Source organism: Bos javanicus, chromosome X (assembly GCF_032452875.1).
Source record: "Bos javanicus breed banteng chromosome X, ARS-OSU_banteng_1.0, whole genome shotgun sequence".
Taxonomy (NCBI): Eukaryota; Metazoa; Chordata; class Mammalia; order Artiodactyla; family Bovidae; genus Bos; species Bos javanicus.
Window position 1 is genome coordinate 138947762 of NC_083897.1, and position 23622 is coordinate 138971383.

At 44.4% G+C, this 23622-nt stretch overlaps 1 protein-coding gene across 1 annotated transcript in view; it reads left to right on the plus strand.

Moving 5' to 3' along the window:
• The window catches only part of ANOS1 (anosmin 1), a 207960-nt gene that overhangs the window by 22108 nt on the left and 162230 nt on the right, over nucleotides 1-23622 (plus strand). Inside the window, exon 2 of the mRNA XM_061408192.1 lies at nucleotides 17120-17167. Coding sequence (XP_061264176.1) covers nucleotides 17120-17167 — 48 coding nt within the window. The remainder of the gene's footprint in view (nucleotides 1-17119; nucleotides 17168-23622) is intronic.

Consider the following 23622-nt stretch of genomic DNA (forward strand, 5'->3'; position numbering starts at 1 on the left):
CCGGGCTCCTCTGTCCTTGGGATTTCCCAAGCAAGAATACTAGACTGGGTTACCATTTCCTTCTCCAGGGGATCTTCCTGACCCAGGGATTGAACCCACGTTTCCTGCATTGGAAGGTGGGTTCTTCACTGGTGAACCACTTGGGAAGCTCTGGTCCTGAGTTATAGCCCAGTAATCTAGGAAGCGAAATGTTTCTCTGAATTCTGGGGGCTGCTCCAGCAAGTAAATCAAAAGTTAATCCAATCCAATCCAATCAAACCCAATAGAGGTCATGGGACTATCTATTGTAGACAGTTGGCCAGGAGTACAGGTAACAGTTTGAACTTGCAGCTGGTGTTTAAAGCCAAGGAAGGATTGTCGGGGGGCCTGCCAGGTAGTCTAGTAATAAAGAATCTGCCTGCCAATGCAGGAGACCTAAGAGACAAAGCTTCGCTCTCTGGGTCGGGAAGATCCCCTGGAGGAGGACATGGCAACCCACTCCAGTATTCTTGCCTGGAGAATCCCATGGACAGAGGAGCCTGGTGCACTGTGGTCCGTAAGGTCAGAAAGAGTGGAATGTGACTGAAGTGACTTGGCATACCACAGGGATCGTCGGACTCTCTGATCTGTAGTTGGTTGGTCAAAAGCTCTGATGGCAGCCTGGGCTTGCTGTTGGCATCTGAAGGCGGTGTGGGGGCAGTCCAATGGGATTGAGCCCTTAGCCCGTGAGTTCTGAGCTGTCTCAGGGTAGACAGTGTCAGAGTCAAGTCAACCTGTTTGTGCAAGCGAATTGCCTGGTGGTGTGGGAAAACCACCATCCCTCCCACTCCCTGGCAGCATGCATATTGGAATTGGATCCAGGAACCCCAAAGAAATAGTGTTTGCTGATATGAGACTTTTATGTTCCCCCAAATGGGGCTAGGAGTTATGGATTTCATTTTAGTGCAGCTTTGCACTGAAGCAGTGTTCTGATTCTAAGCTTTTTGTAGACCATATGCCTTTAGAAGGACTCCAAAGAGCCAAATAACATAGCAGTTCATAACACTGACCTTATTCCCAAGCAGTGGAAAATCGTTTTCTTTATCATTACATCAGAACTTATTGAGGCCTCTCAGAATTCTGACTTCTCCACAGTCCATCAATCATGTGAGGCAGGCAGGACTCCAGAACTTTCTGTGAATGTCTTCTACATTATTAAGAGTCATTCCTTGTGCTGAGAGCTCTCCTATACATGGATTTGCATCAGTTTTTTTTTTTTTTTTTTTGCCGTACTGGTAACAAAGATTTACTGAAACAATGTTTGTTCCTTGATGCACGTGGGCTTTCTCTAGTTGCAGCCAGCAGAGCTTCTCATCGCAGTGGCTTCTCATGTTACTGACCACAGGCTCCAGGGCACACGTGGGCTTCAGTAGTCGTGGTTCCAGACTATATAGAGTACAGACTCAATACTTGTGGCACACGGGCTTAGGTGCCCATGACATGTGGAATCTTCTCAGATCAGGGATGGAACCCATGTCTGCTGCACTGGGGGTAGATTCTTTACCACCAAGTCACCAGGGAAGCCTGAGAGATTTGTATGTTGACACCTAGACACGACCATTTGCACATTTCCCCTGAAGTAGGAAATGGCAACCCACTGCAGTATTCTTGCCTGCAGAATTCCATACTCTGCACTGAGGTTCACAGTCACTGGAGAAGGAAATGGCAAACCCACTCCAATATCCTTGCCTGGAGAATCCCATGGCTAGAGGAGCCTGGCAGGGTACAGTCCACAGGGTTGCAAAGATTCGGATGTGACTGAGTATGCAGGACCTAGACAGAAGCCTTGACTTTAGATGATCCCAGGGTGTCTTGCTAAACATCTCTGTGATGATCTTTATAAAAACACTCTTCCTCACATTTTAGGAAAAGAAGAAACTCATTTTCTCGAGAGCTCACAATTTATGATGGAGAGGTAACCCGGGATGTGAAGTAGGGTCTTTTGACTCCATGTGGGATGTGCTTTCTATGAAAATTATTTTGATTGGAATCCACAAGGTGTTTCGTATTTTTTTGACTTCCCAGGCTCTACTCTCTGTGTCTCTAAAGAGAGGACATTGGTCCTCAGTCTCTCTTACCTGTCAGAATTCTCCTGGATCTAGAATTTTCTCTAGCACCTGTTGTTGCCAGCATTGCTCATGGCTTGCACGGGTTCTTCAGATCCATGATAATGAGTGACCTGTGTGGCCAGACAGTCTCCGGCATGGTCCTTCTGGGATTTGTGCCGTTGCTGGACTTAACAACCTCCTTCCCCAGCCTTTCTGCAAATGCCCTTCTCCTCAGACATTGCTGGGCATTTCTCAGAAGGTTTCCCGTTTCACGTTGGTGCCCAAGATGTGGCTCATCTGCATCATCATTTTGGTCTGGCCCTTGAGTTTATCGATTGTGAGGCTGAGGGCCACCTGTCTCTGTGGTCTTCCCACCCTTGAGTACCATGCGTCTCTGTGGTCTTCCCTCCTAAGACTCACACTGGATGGACCCTGTGTTGTGTCTTTCTCATCTGCTTTTGACCTTTCTTCGTGGACACTGTCAGTGTTCTGCAGAGAGTTATTAGAGGTGTTGGGATTCCCTGGTGGCTCAGTGGTAAAGCATCTGCCTGCAATGCAGATGAGGGTTCGATTCCTGGGTCGAGACGATACCGTGGAGAAGGAAATGGCAACCCACTCCGGTAATCTTGCCTGGAGAAGCCCATGGACAGAGGAGCCTGGTGGGCTACAGTCCATGGGGTCGCAAAGAGTTGGACACGAGTTAGCAACGAAACAACAGTTAGAGACGTTAGTTTATTAGAGGATAAAATGTTAGCAGGCAGAAGGTCTGAAAGTTAATCTCTCACCCTCTGCTCTTGAATGGATTTGAGAGTTTTGAGTTGGATTCCAGGGTTGGAAAAGTGCATGAGACAGGCTTACATGTTAACTGGGGCCCTGTAACCTCTTTGCTTTGCAAAGTTCTCTGTATTATAAGACAATGACATGTCATTCACAGCTCACATGTGTCTTGCGTTCAGCAAGAAGAGGGGTTACATGACCCTCAAAGGTCTTCTCTGACTTGTAATTCCACTGGGAGCATCTGACTCAGAACCCTGCAGTTTCTAAACATTTCGAGTGGGTGTTTGGAGTCATGGTTGGGGTTCCTTTCCTTGTTCTGTTTGTACTTAGAGCACAGGCTTGGTGCTAGTATCAGATAGATCTGAACATTTTGAAGACAGAGATGGACAGAAATGCTCACTGGCACAGATGCAAGATGACCGTTAGTGATTTTTGAAAATAATTCTATTTATTTATTTATTGGTCATGCCAGGTCTGCGTTGCTGCGTGGGCTTTTCTCTGGTTGCAGAGAGCTGGGGCTCCTCTCTAGTTGTGGTCCCAGAGCTCCTCATTGTGGTGGCTTCTCATGGCGGTGCCAATGCAATGAGAAGGTCTAAAGCATTTGGACTTCAGCAGTTGCAGCAGAGGCTCAGTAGTTTCTGCCCCCGATCTCTAGAGCAGACTCTCAATAGTCATGGCGCACGGACTTAGCTATTCAGGGGCATGTGGGGTCTTCCCCACCCAGGGAATGAACCCAAGTCTCCTGCACTGACTTAACCACCAGACCACCAGGGAAGCCATCAGACACAAAACTTCAGGTCCACAAGCTCACTGAACAGGTGGCAGAAATGACTCAAACCTACACCTCTGCATATGACTTTCAAGAGACAGAAAATGAAAGATAAAAAAAAAAAAAGAAAGCCTCAAGAAAAGTCAAAAGTGAAAACAGTGTTAGTCGCTAAGTCATGTCCGACTCTTTGCGACCCCATGAACTGTAGCCTGCCAGGTTCCTCTATCCATGGGATTCTCCAGGCAAGAACACTGGTGTGTGTAGCCATGCCCTTCTCCGGGGGATCTTCCCGACCCAGGGATTGAACCCGGGTCTCCTGCATTGCAGGTATATTCTTTACCGTCTGAGCCACATGGGAAGCCCGCCTGGTAGTAATTTTGAAGAGAGCCCTGGAATCCCACCGGACTCATTTAACAAATGATGCAGAGTCAGCATTCTAAGAGCCCTCAGTTAGCTTTGATATAGTTAAAAAAAAAAAAAAATTGGTTTTCAATTGCTTACAGATAACAGCAGCTTCTGTACACTACCCTTCCGAGGCAGGACAAGATTAAATCCCGCTGTAGCTCAGAAATCTAGTGAAGTCATTGCTTTAGTAGCTGACTATGTCCCGTTAGTTTTTGCTAGGAGGTCTCCTGATTTTCTGTCTTGTCCACCTATAAAACAGCCTTCAATAAAAACATAAGAGCAACAATAATTAAGGAAAGAAAAGGCCTAAGAGGACTTCTAGACATTTCTCGTCCTCTAATGCTGCCTAAAGTGTGTTTTTGTTATTGTTGTTCAGTCGCTTGGTGGGGTTGGACTCTTTGCGACCCCATGGACTGCAGCACGCCAGGCTTCCCCATCCTTCACCATCTCCTGGAGCTTGTTCAAACTCACGTCCATCGAGTCGATGATGCCATCCAACTGTCTCATCCTCTGTCGCCCCCTTCACCTGCTGACCTCAATTTTTAGCGAGTTTCGAATATCCACATCACTGTCTTTGCAGAGAAAGGTAGTGAGAGATGTAATTAACAGTTGCGGAAAGTTATGTTTCTAAATTGTGGTTCCTCATTGCTCTTGCATTTCTGTCTCCTTTGATCTTGGTTTGAATTCTTCACAGGGACTCGGAGGTGTTTTCTTAAACAATGTTTCCACTGTTCCTTTCAGTTGCTTGGTACGCAGACTCACACGAAAGTATAGATGAACGCAGCTGCCAATAACGAGTCAAAACACATTGGAACAACAATACGTTCTTTGGTGAATACTCTCAAGACAGCACGATTCTCTCAGTTTCAGGAAAGCTATCTTAACCTCCAGTGAAATTGCAGTGCTCCCTAAACTAGCTTGGTTCATTGAGGAAAAGCTTTGTTGGGGCTTAAAATGGGGAGATGTGTCTTTGGGCGGAAGTGGTGACCTGCTCATCTCCTATTTCATGTGAACCCACGTTCCTCTTCCACACCGAAGGGGCTACCCCTCCATACTGCTCTTAGGTCTTCCCACCACAGGGTTAACGCCTTCCCCACCCTCATCTCTGAGAAATACACTTCATATCTACTTACTTTTGTTGAAATCGTGGCATTGGAGAAGACCCTTGAGAGTCTCTCGGACTGCAAGGAGATCCAACCAGCCCATCCTAAAGGAAATGAGTCCTGAATATTCATTGGAAGGACTGATGCTGAAGTTGAAGCTCCAATCCTTTGGTCACCTAATGCGATGAACTGACTCACTGGAAAAGACCCCGATGCAAGATTGAAGGGAGAAGGAAAAGGGGATGACAGAGGATGAGATGGTTGGATGGCATTACTGACTTGATGGACATGAGTCCAGGAGTTGGTAATGGACAGGGAAGTCTGGCGTTCTGCGGTCCATGGGGTCGTAAAGAGTCAGACACAACTGAGTCACTGAACTGAACTGTAGTCCCCTTCTCCTCCTGCCTTCAGTCTTTCCCAGCATCAGGGTGTTTTCCAATGAGTCAGTTCTTCACATCAAGTGGCCAAAGGATTGGAGCTTCAGTTTCAGCATCAGTCCTTCCAATGAATATTTAAGACTAATTTCCTTTAGGATTTACTTGTTTGATCTCCTTCCGTCCAAGGGAATCACAGGAGTCTTCTCCAACACCACAGTTCAAAAGCATCACTTCTTTGGCGCTGAGCTTTCTTTATGGGCCAACTCTAACATCAATACACGACTCCTGGAAAAACCATAGCTTTGACTATATGGGCCTTTGTCAACAAAGTAATGTCTCTGCTTTTTAATATGCTGTCTAGGTTAGTCATAGCTTTTCTTCCAAGGAGCAAAGCGTCTTTTAATTGAATGCCTGCCGTCACCATCTGCAGTGATTTTGGAGCCCAAGAAAATAAAGTCTGTCTTTAATATTCAAAGGGGTTTTCAAAGGGGTTTTAACATCTCACAATTATGCCCTGGGACCTAATATGCCCTTTACATCAGACTTTTGGGACTTTTTCTATCTTTCTTCCCTGTTTCTTCTCCTTCCTCTCTATGGCTCCTTCTCCTCTTCCCCGTCTCATCTTTCCCACCAACACTGAGACCCACACAGGTGATTCAGACTGAAGTTAGGGCCACTTTGAAGTAAGGGTTAGAAATGCAAGGGTGTGTGGCTGTCCCGCCTTGGAAAGAACCCTTCCAGAACTTTGAAGTCGATGGTCATTCCTACCTGAGGAATGCCATTATCTCTGCACTTTCAGCCTGGACACTTTATTCCATACATACTTGTTTACTTTCTCTACAAGCAGGTATGGCGATGGGGGAGAAATTCCTGGAACGGGGAGGATCCACACAATTTGCAAGAACTTGAGAGCGATGTCTGAGCACGCCTGCCTTTATAGGCTGCGTTCATCGCCGTTCCTTGTCTCCGCTGTGAAGCAGGAGGTGGGAAGAGAATGAGGTTTATACAGACCTTTCTTTATTTTTTTTTTTAGGTTTCCCGGGAACAATGCTGTCGTTGTTTAATTTATGTAGCTGCTCTGTTGCTCACGCTTCCCTTACTTTGTAATATGAGTCATTAACTCAATTTTAGTTATTACCTTTAACGCTCCCTCTCAACCTACCGAAAGTTGGATTTCTTTCCGCACAAGTCACTTACTCTGTCTTGAAATATCTTGCAGGGCTTAATGTGATTTTCGTGGAGAGGGCACGGTTTACCAGAATTTTCTTCTGAGAATGTACATTTGAATACCAAATGTAGTTTACATATCCGCAGTCACAGCTGTGGCAAGGATGAATTCAGAATTAACACATCTTCTTGGAGGAGATTAAAGTTGGAAGACTGTTCCTTGGGATGTGCTAACAGAAGCTGGTACCTCCAATTCTGTAATTCCATGATGGCTCCCCTCATTCCATTGGGGAGAGTGAGTAATAAAATTTGTATGCAGTCCTTTCCCCAAGATGGAATTTGTAAGCATATTGCTTGTTAAAATTCATAGTCAAGTGCTAATAAAAGGAATGCTTTCCCATATGGCATTGTCTAATGCTTGCCGTTCTATAAATTTTCTTTAGATGACTTTATTTTTTCTATAAATTTTCTTTAGATGACTTTATTTACATCTATAAAAAGATTGTCAGCATGATTATTTCTTAAATGATTTACACTTGACTTTGTATACAAGCCTTCATTCAGTTTTTCATATTCTCATGCTGAATCTCTAGGACGCTGAATCTCTTCTCTACAGGAAGCAAACTGCTAAGTCGCTTCAGTCGTGTCTGACTCTGGGATCCCATAGACGACAGCCCAGCAGGCTCCCCCATCCCTGGGATTCTCCAGGCAAGAACACTGGAGTGGGTTGCCATTTCCTTCTCCAATGCATGAAAGTGAAAAGTGAAAGTGAAGTCGCTCAGTCGTGTCCAACTCTTCTCGACCCCATGGACGGCAGCCTACCAGGCTCCTCCGTCCATTGGATTTTCCAGGCAAGAGTACTGGAGTGGGGTGCCATAGGATGCAAACTAGTAAAGCCATTTTCTGAAGTCTCGACCTAGTGAAGATGAACAGTTTGTTCATCTCTCTCTATTTCCTTCTTTTTGGTTCCTCATGACCTAATGATTAAAGTGTAATTTCTTTTATGACTCCCTATTCCATTCATTTATTATTCAGCCAGTATTCTTTAAGATCATGAGGAAGCCAGTGGTGAGGGGGCGATACAGACACATTTGTATTTGAGGAACTCATAGGCAGCGGGGTGAGGGGTGAGGTGGTGATGATCATTAAGCAAAAACAATACAAATACGTTTATACTTGACCGCCATTTAGAGTGCTTTGGAACAGAAGTGCAGGGAAACCCAGGGCATGTGCTGCTGGGGAGCTGTCGTAGTCAGAGAGTCCGGCATCAGGGAGGGCTTCCTGGAAGAAGTGGCGTGGAAGTCACCTTGGGGAGCGGACAAGTCCCGAATGGGAGAACAGCTCTTACAGAGGTTCTCATTCCTGGACAGGCTGCCAGGTGTCAGGAAATGAAGCAGAGAGCGTGCCCAGACCCTGGGTTCCAGTGGTGGGGGCCACAGGGGAGGGCTGGGTGTTTGAGGGGGTAGGTTTGTGTGGTCCGATAGTGTTTCCTGTAGAATTCAGTTCACTGTGAGATAATTGTCGAATGTAGAGGGAAATTTATGGGGAGGGGTTAATGAAAAGGTTGCTTGTTTACTGAGGATGTGAAAGTGAAGTGAAGTCACTCAGTCGTGTCCAACTCTTAGTGACCACATGGACTGCAGCCTACCAGGCTCCTCCGTCCATGGGATTTTCCAGGCAAGAGTACTGGAGTGGGGTGCCATTGCCTTCTCTGTTACTGAGGATAATCCATAACAAAAGAACTTGTACTGTAAACAACAAATATAAACATTGAGCTTTTTTTTTTCCTCTTCTCTTTAAGTAGATTTTGTTTTAGAGCTTCTTAGCTTCACAAAGGGAGAAGGAAATGGTAACCCACTACAGTGTTCTTGCCTGGAGAATCCCCGGGACTGGGGAGCCGGGTGGGCTGCTGTCTATGGGGTCGCACAGAGTCGGACACGACTGAAGCAACTTAGCAGCAGCAGCAGCAGCTTCACAAAAAAATTGAGCAGAAAATACCAAGAGTTCACATACACCCCATGGCCCCATATATGCACAGCCTCACTCGTTACCAACATCCCACCCTAGTGGTACATCTGCTATGCTAAGGAACCCCCACTGACGCATCGTCATCACCCCAGGTCCACAGTTTTCATCAGGGCTCATCTTGTGCATTCCGTGAGTTTTGGACAAATGCATAATGGCATGTGTCCACATGACAGTGTCACACAGAGTTGCCCTAGAAATCCTCTGTAGTCTACCTGTTCATCCCTCCCTCCCCGCAACCCCTGGCCACCACTGATCCGTTTACTGTCTCCATAGCTTTGCCTTTACTAGAACGTCGCAGAGGTGGAATCATACAATGCGTAGCCTTTTCAGATTGTCTTCTTTCACTTAGCAATATGCATTTAAGTTTCCTGAGACATATTTAGAATGGATGTATAGTTGTGATGGTCACTAGCAAAGACTCATTAAAAAAAAAAAAAAAGTACTTTGAGGGACTTTGCTGGTGGTCCGATGGCCAAGACTCTGCGCTCCCAATGCAAGTGTCCTGGGATGGATCCCCGGTCAGGGAAGTAGTTTAAACATGGGCCACAATTAAAAAGAGTTTGCATGCTGCAATTAAAGATCTGCTTGCTGTAACTAAGAATGGCTGCAGCCATATGAATAAAAATAAATGTTTAAAAAAATTTTTTTAATACTTTGAGCCATGAAAATGTCTAATCCCAATCGAAGTCTCTGAACACCCCTCTTAGCTGCTGTTGAATATACGAGAAACTTGTGAGTATATCGACAATACAAAGGAATATCCTTGCAACGATGAATGAAATCAAGTATTTTATTTCTTAATTCCAAGGTCACAGAAAAATATTCCGGATTAAAAGGAAATTCCTAAATTTCAATCCATGCCCTCTTTTTAAAAACCCTCCATTTACCACGAAAAGAAAATCGATTGAGTCACAGCTAATGATATTGGGGTTTCAAAGGGCTGATTTGTTAAGCTTCAGTCTGTCATGGGTTCTCTGGAATGGTTTCAGGTCAGATGTTCCGTCTTGCTGTTGGGCACTCATTCAGTGTCACGTTCCTGAAACTGCACCCTGGTTAGTCCTTATGGGTTATGCCACAATATCACCTCCAAAACAAGGGGGATCTGTTCTAATTCTCTTTTTTCTCGGCAAATGACTGTATTGAGATAGCTAGTTTTCATCTGTCTTTATCCTTCCCTTGTGGGTCGTCTTTGAGTGAAGTGTTTTCTTTACTTGAAGCTTTTGAAGAATTATTATTTTTTTTCTTGAAGGGAAAAATCAAAAGGCTGGAAATGAAGCGACTTTGAAAATATCATTGAAATAGTGTCTGGGTGCAGCTGACTGAACTTACACAAACTCTTTGAAAGTTGGACTGACTGGCATTCATGTTTGATCCCGTTAAACCAATAAAATACAGGATGTAATCTTTCTATAATTACCAAAGTCCCACTGTCTGATGCTACCTGGAGGTTAAAGTGATGATTCTAGAGGCAAATATCTTTCATGCCTAATGTACTTTGGCCTTTATTTTTGCTGGCTTTCAGCCAGAGTGAGACTTTATTGGAGATACTGTATTTTATTTTTTGTTGTCAAGTGGCTTAACTGGTGAAGGCTATTGTAATCCGGCTAAAAACTTCCCCCCGGGGCGGGATGTTGAAATGCTCAGGGTTTTTATATTTTTCCATTGCTCCTCTGCTCAGAGAGCATTCCAGGTAAGCTGCATAGGTGGATGGTGGGGAGTTCTTGCACACCTGGCCCAAACACAGGGGCCGGAGCTAATCAGGGATTTACAGACATCCGCCATGCCATTAGGCAGGGTTCTTAGAAGTTCTTTGTACAGATAAATTGTGTGGAAGATGCTGATTGATAAAACCAAAAGCATAGGGCAGCTGCAAAACCTTGTCATGGGCGGGCTTGGTGGGGGGTGATTGCTTTAAAGAAAACAGGAAACTCAAAACCCCAAAAGGAAATAGAGACACTTTGGGTAGGAAAATGTGTGTGTGTGTGTGTGTGTGTGTAGAAAATTTCTACGTGGAGAAAACTCCATGAGTAAATTCAAAAGTCAAACAATGTACTGGAAATCTTTTACTTAAAGCAGTAAATAACAGGCAAATTATGACTAAGTCTAATTGGTACTAATAGTTGCTACAGTATCTAAGAAGAGGCTGGACTCTCCAAAATAGAAATGCTAAAATACAGAGACAGTTCTCTGTAGAGGAAATACAAATGGCCAATAAAAGGCAATTAAAGCAATTGCCCTCTCATCACATTGGCCAATGTTGGAAAATTGCTACCGCTCAGAGAAGAGCTGACTCATTGGAAAAGACCCTGATGCTGGGAAAGATTGAGGGCAGGAGGAGAAGGGGACGACGGAGGATGAGATGGTTGGATGGCATCACCAACTCAATGGACATGAGTCTGAGTAAACTCTGGGATTGGTGATGGACAGGGAGGCCTGGCATGCTGCGATTCATGGGGTCGCAAAGAGTCGGACACGACTGAGCCACTGCACTGAACTGAAGGGAAGAAAATACGGTACTTCCCACCCCAACCCGACCCATCTCAGTACCCCAAACCCCTTCACCTTCTGAGCCTCACTAATAAGAGGCTCCAGTTAGCATGGGGTGCGTGTTGTACATGGGAGCTGGGACTTTGAAAGTCCAGAATTACTCTTCCACTCCTCAGAACAAAAATAATGGCAAACATAGTAAAATTTATAATCACAATCGTCTTTGTTTTTTTTTTTTAAACATCTAACTCTGTGCCACCCATTTTGCTAAACACTTTACGTGGATTATCTTTTTAATCTTCCCCAGCAAGCTATGACATCCTATCTTTTGTAATAAAAAAAGTTAACGATTATAATCGTAATAAACCTTTCATGCCTGCTTGCTGTTGCCCCCAATATTTCTTTCTAAGGACAGCTTTTCATTTTTTATGATTAATGGGAGATTTGGCCTCAAATGAAAGTGCTTCGGTGGAGGAAATGCGTTGGTATTAAATCCCAGGAAAATGTCAATGACAGATGGGCTCAGAGGCTGTCGGGATAGGGTGTGCAGGCCAACGGGACCTGCGGCAATGTGTGTCTCAGCCTGGGGCTGGCAGTCGTGTTTGCGTTTGCCAGGCGGCTGAAGGCACCTTTCCCTGGTTTCGTCTGTTGTTGAGATTTGACCATTTTACCTGCAAAGCGAACAGAAGGATTCTAACCAAGATGTGCCATGAATGGATCTTCTCACAGCTCTAATCTATGTTGTTATTATTTTTTTAACCCTCTGATATATACTAAGTGAAAAGTGTTCTTTCCAGTAATTTGTAACCTGCTCCGCTTCCTGCGTGTTCACCGCATCTCCTCTGCTATTCCCTGCTCCAGCCGCGCCACCTGATCTGATATTCTCCGAGCTTACAATGTTGGGAACTCTCTGGTCCGATTCCTACTCTCCTTGTGGTTTACACACCTGGAGATTTCATTCACAGCCCGCTCTCAGCCTCTGTCTGTCTCCCTCGCTTTTCTTCACCACGGCACTCGTAGCTGAGTTTCACCACTGGTTGCAGAATGTGTGTGTGTGTATATATATATATTATTTGCCCTCTTTGACTCCAAGTGCCTTCAGTGTCAAATGGGCAGAGGAAGCTTGTGTGGTCCATGGATTGATCATGTAGGTGACTATGACAGATAACCAGAGCAAATGCTTGTACTGTCTCAATCATGAAATTTATCGATAATACTCAGGTCAGTAGCATATGACCCCGCTGGTAATATTTTTGTCAGCCCATCACTGGGGGCAGGAAGCAGTTGCCATGCCTGCTTCTGAAGCTCTGGGCACCCTTGCAATTGGCCTAAGAAGCTGGTCCAGTTGCCAGTGTGAAGATTTCAAGTGGAGCGGAAACAGGAAGCCCTGTCTCCAGGACCACACTCCCGCTGAGGAGCTTAAGACTCAGATCAGGGGAAAGAGATCCCAGAGCAGGAGGGTGTGTGAGGCATCTCTCAAGAGCAGAGGCAGAGCTGTAGAGGGCCTGCACATGTGTCCAGGGGAAGGAAGACCTGGAGGGGAAGCTGGTGGAAGCTGGTCCCAGGTCAGGGATCCCAGCTCAGGGATCCCAGGGCAAGGGGCAGGACATGCTGACCTGACTCACGAAGGCAGAAGGTCCTTAGACCACACTGTTGTTGTCAAGGAGTCGCTCAGTCGTGTCCAACTCTTTACAACCCCACGGACTGTAGCTCCGCCAGGCTCTTCCATCCATGGGATTTCCCAGGCAAGAATACTGGACTGGGTTGCCATCCCCTTCTCCAGGGGATATTCCTGACCTAGGGATTGAACCCAGGTCTTCCGCATTGTAGGCAGATTCTTCATCAGCTGAGCCACAGCGGAAGCCCAAGAATATTGGAGTGGGTAGCCTTTCCCGTCTCCAGGGGATCTTCCCAACCCAGGGTCTCCTGCACTGGCAGGAAGATTCTTGTCTGTCTGAGCCACCAGGGAAGCCCCCCTCAGACCATGACCCTGCTGAAGGAGGTGGTCAAGATCTGGCCTTGACCTAGTCTCCAAGGTTGGGAGTCCATTCGCTTTAGCCCTGTGTCTCTTTGGAAGGAACCTCACGGGTTCCCATCTCTGGGGTGTGAGCACGGGGCACTCAAGTTGGGGTCAGGCTGTGGTCTGGCCAGACCTGGTCCTTGGAAGTCCCAGCAGGACCCAACCCCACATGGGACAGGCCACAGAAACCCTCCCAGACAGGACGATGAGGAGAAAAGTTCTCCGGATGCCCCAGACCCTGCCCCCAGCGTTGCCATAACAGCATACTTAGCGTTTGGCCCCGGCTTCTTGCTGCTATTGTTAACCCTCTTTATGGGCCTCTCAGGCGGCTCAGTGGAAAGGAACCTGTCTGTTAATGCTGGAGATGCAGGTTTGATCCCTGTATCTCCAGCAAGATGTCCTGGAGATGGGAATGGCTACCCCACTCCAGTATTCTTGCCTGGGAAATCTCACAGACAGAGGAGCCTGGTGGGCTACAGTCCCAGGGCTCGCAAAGACTCAGACATGACTGAGACATGTCTGAACACAGCACACCCTGCTTGTGACCAATACCTTGGTCTGCCTAAAGCCCTTGTGAACTTTGTCTCCGGTTTTTATGAAACACCGGGTTTTCCCATGATGGCCTCTTTCTTGAACACATTATTGCCAGTAATTAAACCAGGTTGGTGATGGACAGGGAGGCCTGGCGTGCTGCGACTCATGGGGTCGCAAAGAGTTGGATACAACTGAGCGACTGATCTGAACTGAAACCATGTCCACTGTTTGTCCAGCTTTGGCCCCCACCCAGTCTATTAAATTCTTATTTCTCTGATATCAAGCCTACAGAAGACCATGCCTGACCTCAGTCCAGGCTGTTCATACACAGCTCCAGCCCTTATTGATGGACTGGTAGGTATTGATAATGTAGGGAGATATCAGTGGGCACCACTGAGGTTGGGTGCAGCTCAGCGAGGGGGTAAGGAGGTTAAGAGCAGATTATCTAAAATTGTTAGGGGCATTCAGCACATTTGGGGGAGTTAAGCTTGCAAAGGAGACTTGAGTTAGTGTGACGGAGACACTTAATGGGGAAAGCTCTCCTGCAGGACTGAGATCTTTTAGCCAAATGATTTTTAGATAGAAGAGGGGAATTTCTAATCCTAAACAGTTGAGATCTACCCTGTGATTTTGAGAATCCTGCATTAGGAAGATATGTTACTGTGAATGGAAGAGCAGATATCCATACAATAGGATATGACGTAAAACAAGAATGAATGAAGTATTGATGTATGTGACAGTATGGATGAAGCAAAAAGACTGCTGTTCACTTGCTAAGTTGCGTCCGACTGTTCGCGACTTCATGGACTGCAGCACGCCAGGCTTCTCTGTCCTCTACTGTTTCTCCTGGAGCTTGCTCAAACTCACGTTCATTGAGTCGGTGATGCCATCTCATCCTCCGTCGCCCTTTACTCCTTCTGCCTTCAATCTTTCCCAGTATCAGGGTCTTTTCTAATGAGTCGGCTCTTTGCATCAAGTATTGGAGCTTCAGCTTCAGCATCAGTCCTTCCAGTGAATATTCACGATGGATTTCCTTTAGGATGGACTGGTTTGATCTCTTTGCTGTCCAAGGGACTCTCAAGAGCATAATGTAAAACAAGATGAAGCGAAATAATCCAGACACAGAAGACTACGTATGTTCTGATTCCATTTACATGAAGTGTCCAGGGTAAGGAAATTTCTAGAGAAAGAATGTATGTTAGTGGTTGTCAGAGTCTGAAGAGAGGGACTGCAAAACGGACAGCTTAGTGTCAGAGGTGATGAAAAAGTCCAACAATGAGTGATGATGGTGGCACTGCCTTTCTACTAAAAACCACTGAATTATACAGTTTAAATGAGTGATTTTTGGATATGTGAAGTATATATCAGTAAATTTGTAATAAGAATATTTTTTAAAAGGTATATTATTGGTTCAGTGTTCTTTTGAGTGCAAACAAAGGTGATACTCTTCTATTCACTATGACATTCTTAAAATTACAAGTTTAGGCATTCAGCCATAGGTAATGGGCTACTTTAATCTTGTAGCCAACTTTGAACTTCAGAGAACAGGAAGTCAGAGCATCTTAATTACCAGGTGACCATTTCCATTAGCTCTCCCAACCTATCCCAACCTAGCACAGTCTGATGTAAAGTATCATAATCCAACCAAAATTTTAGTCATGTATGAGGACAAGTTTCAAACAGAAATTCAGAATCCAGGGATAATAAATCATAGTTCTACAGAACTGTAATTCGGTAAGATACATGCAGCCCTATATTCCTGGTGTCAGTATTTACAACAGCCAAGATATGGAAGCAATGTAAATATCTGTCAACAGATGAGTAGGTAAAGAAACTTATATATACAATAAAATACTAGTCAGCCACAGAAAACAATGAGATAATGCCATTGGCAGCAACATGGACGGATGCAGAGATTATCATACCAAGTGAAATAAGTCAGACAGAGAAAGATCAGTAGCATATGATGTCACTTACGTGTAGAATCTAAAATACGACCCAAGTGAACTTATCTATGAAGCGGAAAGAGACTCATAGACATAGAGCACAGGCTGATGGTTGTCAAGGGGGTGGGGTGGTGGAGAGGGGCGAATTGGGAGTTTGGGGTTAGCAGGTGGAAACACACACATATATATAGAATGAATAGACAAGGTTCTACTTTAGAGTGGCAATGGAGAAGGCAATGGCACCCCAATCAGGTGCTCTTGCCTGGAAAATCCCATGGGCGGAGGAGCCTGGTGGGCTGCAGTCCATGGGGTCTCGAAGAGTCGGACACGACTGAGCGACTTCACTTTCACTTTCACTGTAGAGTGCAGGGAACTGTACTCAATCAGCTCAGTTCAGTCGCTCAGTCGTGTCCGACTCTTTGCAACCCCATGGACTGCAGCACGCCAGGCCTCCCTGTCCATCACCAACTCCCAGAGTTTACTCAAACTCGTGTCCATTGAGTCGGTGATGCCATCCGACCATCTCATCCTCTGTTGTCCCCTTCTCCTCCTGCGTTCAATCTTTCCCAGCATCAGGGTCTTTTCAAAGGAGTCAGATTTTTGCATCAGGTGGCCAAAGAATTGGAGTTTCATCTTCAGCATCAGTCCTCATTCACTCAATATCCTCTGATAAACCATAATGGAAAAGAATATGAAAAAATGTGTGTATATATATGTGTATATATATATGTGTGTGTGTGTATAACAAAGTCACTCAGTACAGCAGAAATTAACACATTACAAATCAGCTATACTTCAATAAAATCAATTTGAATTTGAATAAATCCTAGTCCTGGCATTTGGTATGTTTGAGTGCTTTGTGCGTATCCCCTCACTTAGTTATACCACTGACCACATGCAAGAGCTAATGTCTTTATGCTTTACAGATGGATGAACTGAGGGACAGACATAGTAAGTCCCTTGTCCAGAGTCACACATGGAGAGAAGGGGGAAAGAGAGAGAGAGAGAGAGATTGAGAGAGAGAGAGAGAGAGAGAGAGAGAATGTTTTTCCCATGGGATCTGACTTCCAGGCTCAAACTCTTTTTACTGATTAGTTGAAATTGAAAAGCCTCCAGTAAGACACCTCTGCGGGTCATTTTCCTGCTGGTCTGTATTTCATCACCCAGCACACCCCTGAGAGATGGCTCACACACTTTTCCTTCCCAAAACAGCTTGAAATTGTTCATTATTTTATAAGTATTTGTATCATGCAGTCAAGGGCAAAACACGATTTCCATTAGAAACCCACTTTTCTGTTTTAGAAAGAAAGATGTAGCAGGGTGGCAGGTTGGTCTTTCATTAGGGCGGATATTTTAAAATTATATTAATGCACGCAGGTGTATGTAGTTTTCAAATAGAAAAATATCTAATGAGTCAATGTTTCTTTTTTCGTTTTGCAGAACAATGGTTCCCTGGTTTGGTGCCAGAATCACAAGCAATGTTCAAAGGTATGTTCCCTACAACTGTATCAGTGTTTTTTTTTTAAATTAATTTTGGAATAAGTGTAGAGTCACAGGAAGCCACAAAGGTAGTAAGAGAGAAATCACATGTACTGTTCACCCTCTTTCCACCAATGTTTATACCTTATATATTCATAGCACAGTATTACAAGCAGAAAATCATCATTGGTACAAGGGATGTATTAATACAGTTTTGTAAGGTTTTTATCACATGTATAGGTTCCGTTAATGTAGTCACTGCTTCAATCAAGATTATCAGTATTTCTATATATTACCTTATTTGTCTCTCCATTCTATAGTTATTTTAGTCAAAAATGTTTTTAAGAAGAAAACATCTTCTGATTCTACCAGAGGACTTAATGCATTCGACTTACAGCTAAATTATTTTGTATGTGTTTACTTTGTGGGCAGGAACTGCTCATTAAGTAATTCGATTCTTTAACTAAGCAGTCTCTTTTCTATTTCTGAGTATTTCTTGTTGCACACCCATATTCTAAATTTCACATTATTCTCATTCATATGTTTGATGGCGTAAATTTCTCAGTCTCAAAACATCATAAGCTATAAGAATCTGTATGTGTGTATGTATATGCTTCAGCTCTAGCCTGAAAGTTGCTTTATATTCAGACAGTATAAGTGAATACAGTTGAAACCTGCTATACATACTGGACTGCTTTGCGATTGTAGTAGAGTTTGCTGAATTTTCTTTCGTGGGTGCTACTATGAGACTGAAAATTGAAGCATTCTTTTATTTTACAGTCAAAATTGCATAATCGTGTGAATGTGAAATAATTTGGTGAAAGCAAGCTTTGCTTATCTCTGACTCTCGAGATTCTGGGCCGAAATGGAATGTCTGGTTTATGATCCTTTTCCTTTTTATATAGTATCGTAAACATTGGCCGTCATAAGACATTTTCTGGTATTTGTTATATTAATTGTTCTTCAACTAGTGTTGAATTTGTTTATGTCGTCACTACAGAAAAAGATTGTGTGTGTGTGTGTATAAGAATATATGGCTACGTGACTAAATTTCATAAGTAGTTTTTTTTTTCCAGTTTTGTTGGTTGGCTATTCAGTTCAGTTCAGTTGCTCAGTCGTGTCCAACTCTTTGCCACCCCATGGACTGCAGCACACCAGGCCTCCCTGTCCATCACCAACTCATGGAGTTCACCCAAACTCATGTGCATTGAGTCAGTAATGCCATCCAACCATCTCATCCTCTGTTGTCCCCTTCTCCTCCTGCCCCCAGTCCCTCCCAGAATCAGGGTCTTTTCCAATGAGTCAACTCTTCGCATCAGGTGGCCAAAGTATTGGAGTTTCAGCCTCAGCATCAGTCCTTCCAATGAACACCCAGGACTGGTCTCCTTTAGGATGGACTGATTGGATCTCCTTGCAGTCCAAGGGAATCTCAAGAGTCTTCTCCAACACCACAGTTCAAAAGCATCAATTCTTTGGGGCTCAGCTTTCTTCACAGTCCAACTCTCATGTCCATACATGACCACTGGAAAAACCATAGCCTTGACTAGATGGACCTTTGTTAGCAAAGTATTATCTCTGCTTTTTAATATGCTATCTAGGTTGGTCATAACTTGCCTTCACATCATGGTAATTTTTTTGTATCTGTATTATTTATACTTAGCACCCCTTTTATCCTTACCCCATCAAGAAATTAATTTTTATATACATTTAAAATTTGAATGGGAGAGATTCATTTGAACTGCTTCTAAAATACCCTAATTAAAGAATATTGCAACTCTGGGGAATACAGATCGTTGAACCATATTTCATAATTGAATGATCAAGGCTGACATGAGAGACTGAATTTCACAAGAACAGAAATCAATTCCTTTTGCCTGAAAGCAAAAATGAATCAATAAGTCACGGCTAACTGCAACAGAACCTTTGGAATATATTACAAAGCTGACATAAATTTCAGGGTTGTCTTTAGTCTGAATCCATGGGGATGAACCTTACATGTTAATCAAAGTTTATCTCCTTTGGATATTATCCTCACTGAGTACATTCGCAGATAATTTGCATTTCTTTTCAGACTTTGAAGCGCTGTGTAAGCTTTTCCTCTTGATCTTCTGGTTAATGAAGTGAAGGGTAAGCGATGATAACTCCATTTTACACGTGGGGAAAATCAAGCACATACGTATTGGATAATGGCCCTGAAATAACTCAGCAAATCGGGTGTGGTGGTTGTTCAGTCACTAAGTCGTGCCTGATTCTTTGTTATCCGACGGACGGTGGCCAGCCAGGATTCTCTGTCCGTTGGACTTCCAAGGCAAGCAAATCAATAGAGGCAACTCAAGTTGGGAATGCTGTCTCCATTGTGGTCTTGAATAAAGATCTACAACTTTAAAAACTGTTTTGAACAAATATTGGGACAGAAGAGTTAAAAAAAAAAACCCCACCAAGTCAAAAAGTTATGCAGATGAGATAACTGAATGTATGTTAAAAGATAGAGTTTACATAATATTTCATAGAAAGTTGTTGTTCAGTGGCTAAGTTGTGTCCGACTCTTTGCGACCCCATGGACTACAGCACGCCAGGTTTCCCTGTCCTTCACTGTCTCCCCAACTTTACTCAAACTCATGTCCATTGAGTCAGTGATGCCATCCAACCATCTCATCCTCTGCCGTCCCCTTCTTCCCGCCCTCAATCTTTGCCAGCATCAGGGTCCTTTCAAATTTTACACATTTCAAATGAGTTGACTCTTCACATCAGGTGAACAAAGCATTGGAGCTTCAGCTTCAGCATCAGTCCTTCCAGTGAATATTCAGGACTGATCTCCTTTAGGATGGACTGGTTGGATCTCCTTGCAGTCCAAGGGACCCTCAAGAGTCTTCTCCAGCACAACAGTTCAAAAGCATCAATTCTTTGGTGCTCAGACTTCTTTATGGTCCAACTCTCGCATCCACAGATGACTACTGGAAACACCATAGCTTTGTCTATACAGACCTTTGTTGGCAAAGGGACGTCTCTACTTTTTATAGAAAGTACACAGTTTCTAATTAGTTCTGGTTGCATCTGCAAAGTTGGTCACCATCAAGATCTTTCCAGAACATGGGTTCTTCCTCCCATCCAGTTGCCAGCCTTGTCCAGTCTGCCAGCATCTCTCATCTGGACCAGTCCACGAGCATGCTCTCTGGGCTCCCAGATTCTCCTGTGTGCATGCGGGTGCTGGAAAGACCCTTTCCACGTGTAATCTGAATCATGCTGCCATTTGCCTCACGCCCTTTAATATCTAAGCATCTCCTTCAGTGTAAACACTTTCTCATCTGCCTGTGGTCTCTCTCCACTTCCTCCTGTGTTCAACACCCTTCAATGAGTCTTTTCCTTCCTCCCAGACATCTCCCAATGACGCCCAGCTCACCACGCACCACCGCCTCCCCCGCCACCCCTCATTCACATCTCAGCACAAATGCCGCCTCCTCAGCATTGTCCTCCTGTATCATCTCCCACACCTTTACAGTGTCCTCGGCCATGTTACACCCTTGCCGTTTTATATACCTATTTCTTTGTCTCTGCGATTCTGTGTCCTTCACCAGAAAATAAGCTTCAGGCAGCAATTGATTGTGTCCCGCTTTGTTCATTGTGGTATCTTGAAGCCTAGAAACATGTTTGGGTACAGAGTTGTTGCTTACCGAGCATTTGTGTTTTGGGTTTTTTTTTTTTTTTTTTTTCAACTTTTTATTTTGTATTGGGGTACAGCTGATTAATCACAAACAATGTTGTGATAGTCTCAGGTGAACAGTGAAGGGACTCAGTCATACATATACATGTATCCATTCTCCCGCAAACTCCCCTCCCACCCAGGCTGCCACATGACACTGAGCAGAGCTCCCTGTGCTGTCCAGCAGGTCCTTGCTGGTTCTCCATGTTAGATACAGCAGTGTGTGCATGTCCATCCCAAGTTCCCTGACTATCCCTTCCCCCATCCTTCCCCCTGGGAACCATAAGGTTATTCCAGAGTATTGAGCAGAGTTCCCTGTGCTGTCCAGCAGGTCCTTGCTGGTTCTCCATGTTACATACAGCAGTGTGTCCATGTCCATCCCAAACTCCCTGACTATCCCTTCCCCCATCCTTGCCCCCGGTGACCATAAGCTTATTACAGAGGATTGAGTAGAGTTCCCTGTGCTATACATTAGTTCCTTGCTGGTGATCCATTTTAAATATAACAGAGTACATGTCTATCCCAAACTCACTGATTATTGTCTCCCTGGCAACTGTAAGTGTGTTTTCTAGGTCTGTTGGTCTCTTTCTGTTTTGTAAGTCGTTCGTGTGTATCATGTCTTTGTAGATTCCACATATCAGGTAGGTCATACTGCATTTCCCCCTCTCCATCTGACTTGGGTTCACTTAGCGTGACAATCTCTAGGCCCATAGATGTTGGTGCAGATGGCGTGATGTCATTCTTTGTAACGGCGAGTAATACCCCGTTGTATATATGCACCACAGCTGCTACAGCCTTTCTTCTGTTGGCGTACGTGTGAGCTGTTTCCATGTCTTTGCTGTTGTGGACAGTGCTGCGGTGAATACTGGGGTGCATGTATCCTCCTGGGTCAGGTTTTTCTCTGGATGTGTGCCCAGGAGCGGGATTTCAGGGTCATGTGCGTATGCTCAGTTGCTTCAGTCGTGTCTCACTCTTTGCAACTCCGTGGACTGTAGCCCACCAGGCTCCTCCGTCCATGGCATTTTCCAGGCAGGAATACTGGAGTGGAGTGCCATTTCATTCTCCAAGGGGGCAGGGCCATAGCTCTATTTTTAGTTTTTTAAGGACCCTCCATACTGTTCTCCATAGTGGCTGTACCAATTTACATCCTCACCAACAGTGCTGGAGGGTTCCCTTCTCCCTACACCTTCTTCATCATTTATTGTTTGTGGATATTTTTTATGATAGCCATTCTGGCTGGTGCTCATTAAGTATTTGTGAATTATCCATGAATGAAATGTATACATTACATTTTCTTCCTCCTCCAAAGTACATTCTTACTGTACTACCTTCAGGGAAAAAATAAGTTATACAATCCATTTTGTATCTGAGTAATGCAGCGTGATCATTTACTCAGTTGAGTCCAGTTGCTCAGTCTTGTCTGACTCTTTGTGACCTCGTGAATTACAGCACACCAGGCTTCCCTGTCCATCACCAACTCCTGGAGCTTGCTTAGACTCATGTCCATCGAGTCAGTGGTGCCATCTAACCATCACATCCCCTGTTGTCCCCTTCTCCTCCTGCCTTCAGTCTTTCCCAGCATCAGAGTCTTTCCCAATAAGTCAGCTCTTTGCATCAGGTGGCCAAAGTATTGGAGTTTCAGCTTCAGCATCAGCCCTTCCAATGAATATTCAGGACTGATTTCCTTTAGTATGGACTGGTTGGATCTCCCTGCAGTCCAAGGGACTCTCAGGAGTCTTCTGCAACACCACAGTTCAAAAGCATCCATTCCGGCGCTCAGCTTTGTTTATGACCCAACTCTGACATCCATACATGACTACTAGAAAAACGTTAGCTTTGACTGTATGGACCTTTGTCAGTAATGTCTCTGCTTTTTTTTTTTTTTTTAATATGCTGTTTAGGTTTGTCATAGCTTTTCTTCAAAAGAGCAAGTGTCTTCTAATTTCATGGCTGCAGTCACCATCTGCAGTGACTTTGGAGCCCAAGGAAAAGTCTGTCGTGGTTTCTATTGTTTCCCCATCTATTTGCCATGAAGTGATGGGACCGGATGCCATGATCTTAGTTTTCTGAACGTTGAGCTTTAAGCCAACTTTTTCACTCTCCTCTTTGACTTTGTTCAAGAGGCTCTTTAGTTCCTCTTCACCTTCTGCCATAAGGGTGCTGTCATCTGCATATCTGAGGTTATTGATATTTCTCTTTCTCTCTGCAGTCATGATTCCAGCTTGTGCTTCATCCACCCCGACATTTTGCTTGATGTACTCTACCTGTAAGTTAAATAAGCAGGGTGACATTATACAGCCTTGAAGTATTCTTTTCCCAATTTGGAACGAGTCCATTGTTCCATGTCTGCTTCTAACTGTTGCTTCTTGACCTCCAGATTTCTCAGGAGGCAGGTAATTAATTATTTCTTAATTAATAATAAATAAAGATCATTTATTATTAATTAGGAAATTTTTCCTCCTTTAATGAAGTCAGGGTTCATTAGCAGCTTTCAGCTCCTTCGTAATTTAGAACAGTGACTTAATGTCCAGCATAGCTTGAGGCCACTGGTTACCCAGCTAGAGCGATTTTGCTCCCCACGGGATGTTTGGCAATGCGGGGAGACATTTTTGGTGGTCACTATTGGTGGTGGGAAGCTACTGGCATCTGGTGGGTGGAGGTCAGGGGTGCTGACAATCGCAACACGCAGGACTCCCTCACGGTGAGGAGTTTCCTGACTTCAATCTCAATAGTGCTAAGAGAGGTTCAGAAGCCTTTGTCTGTC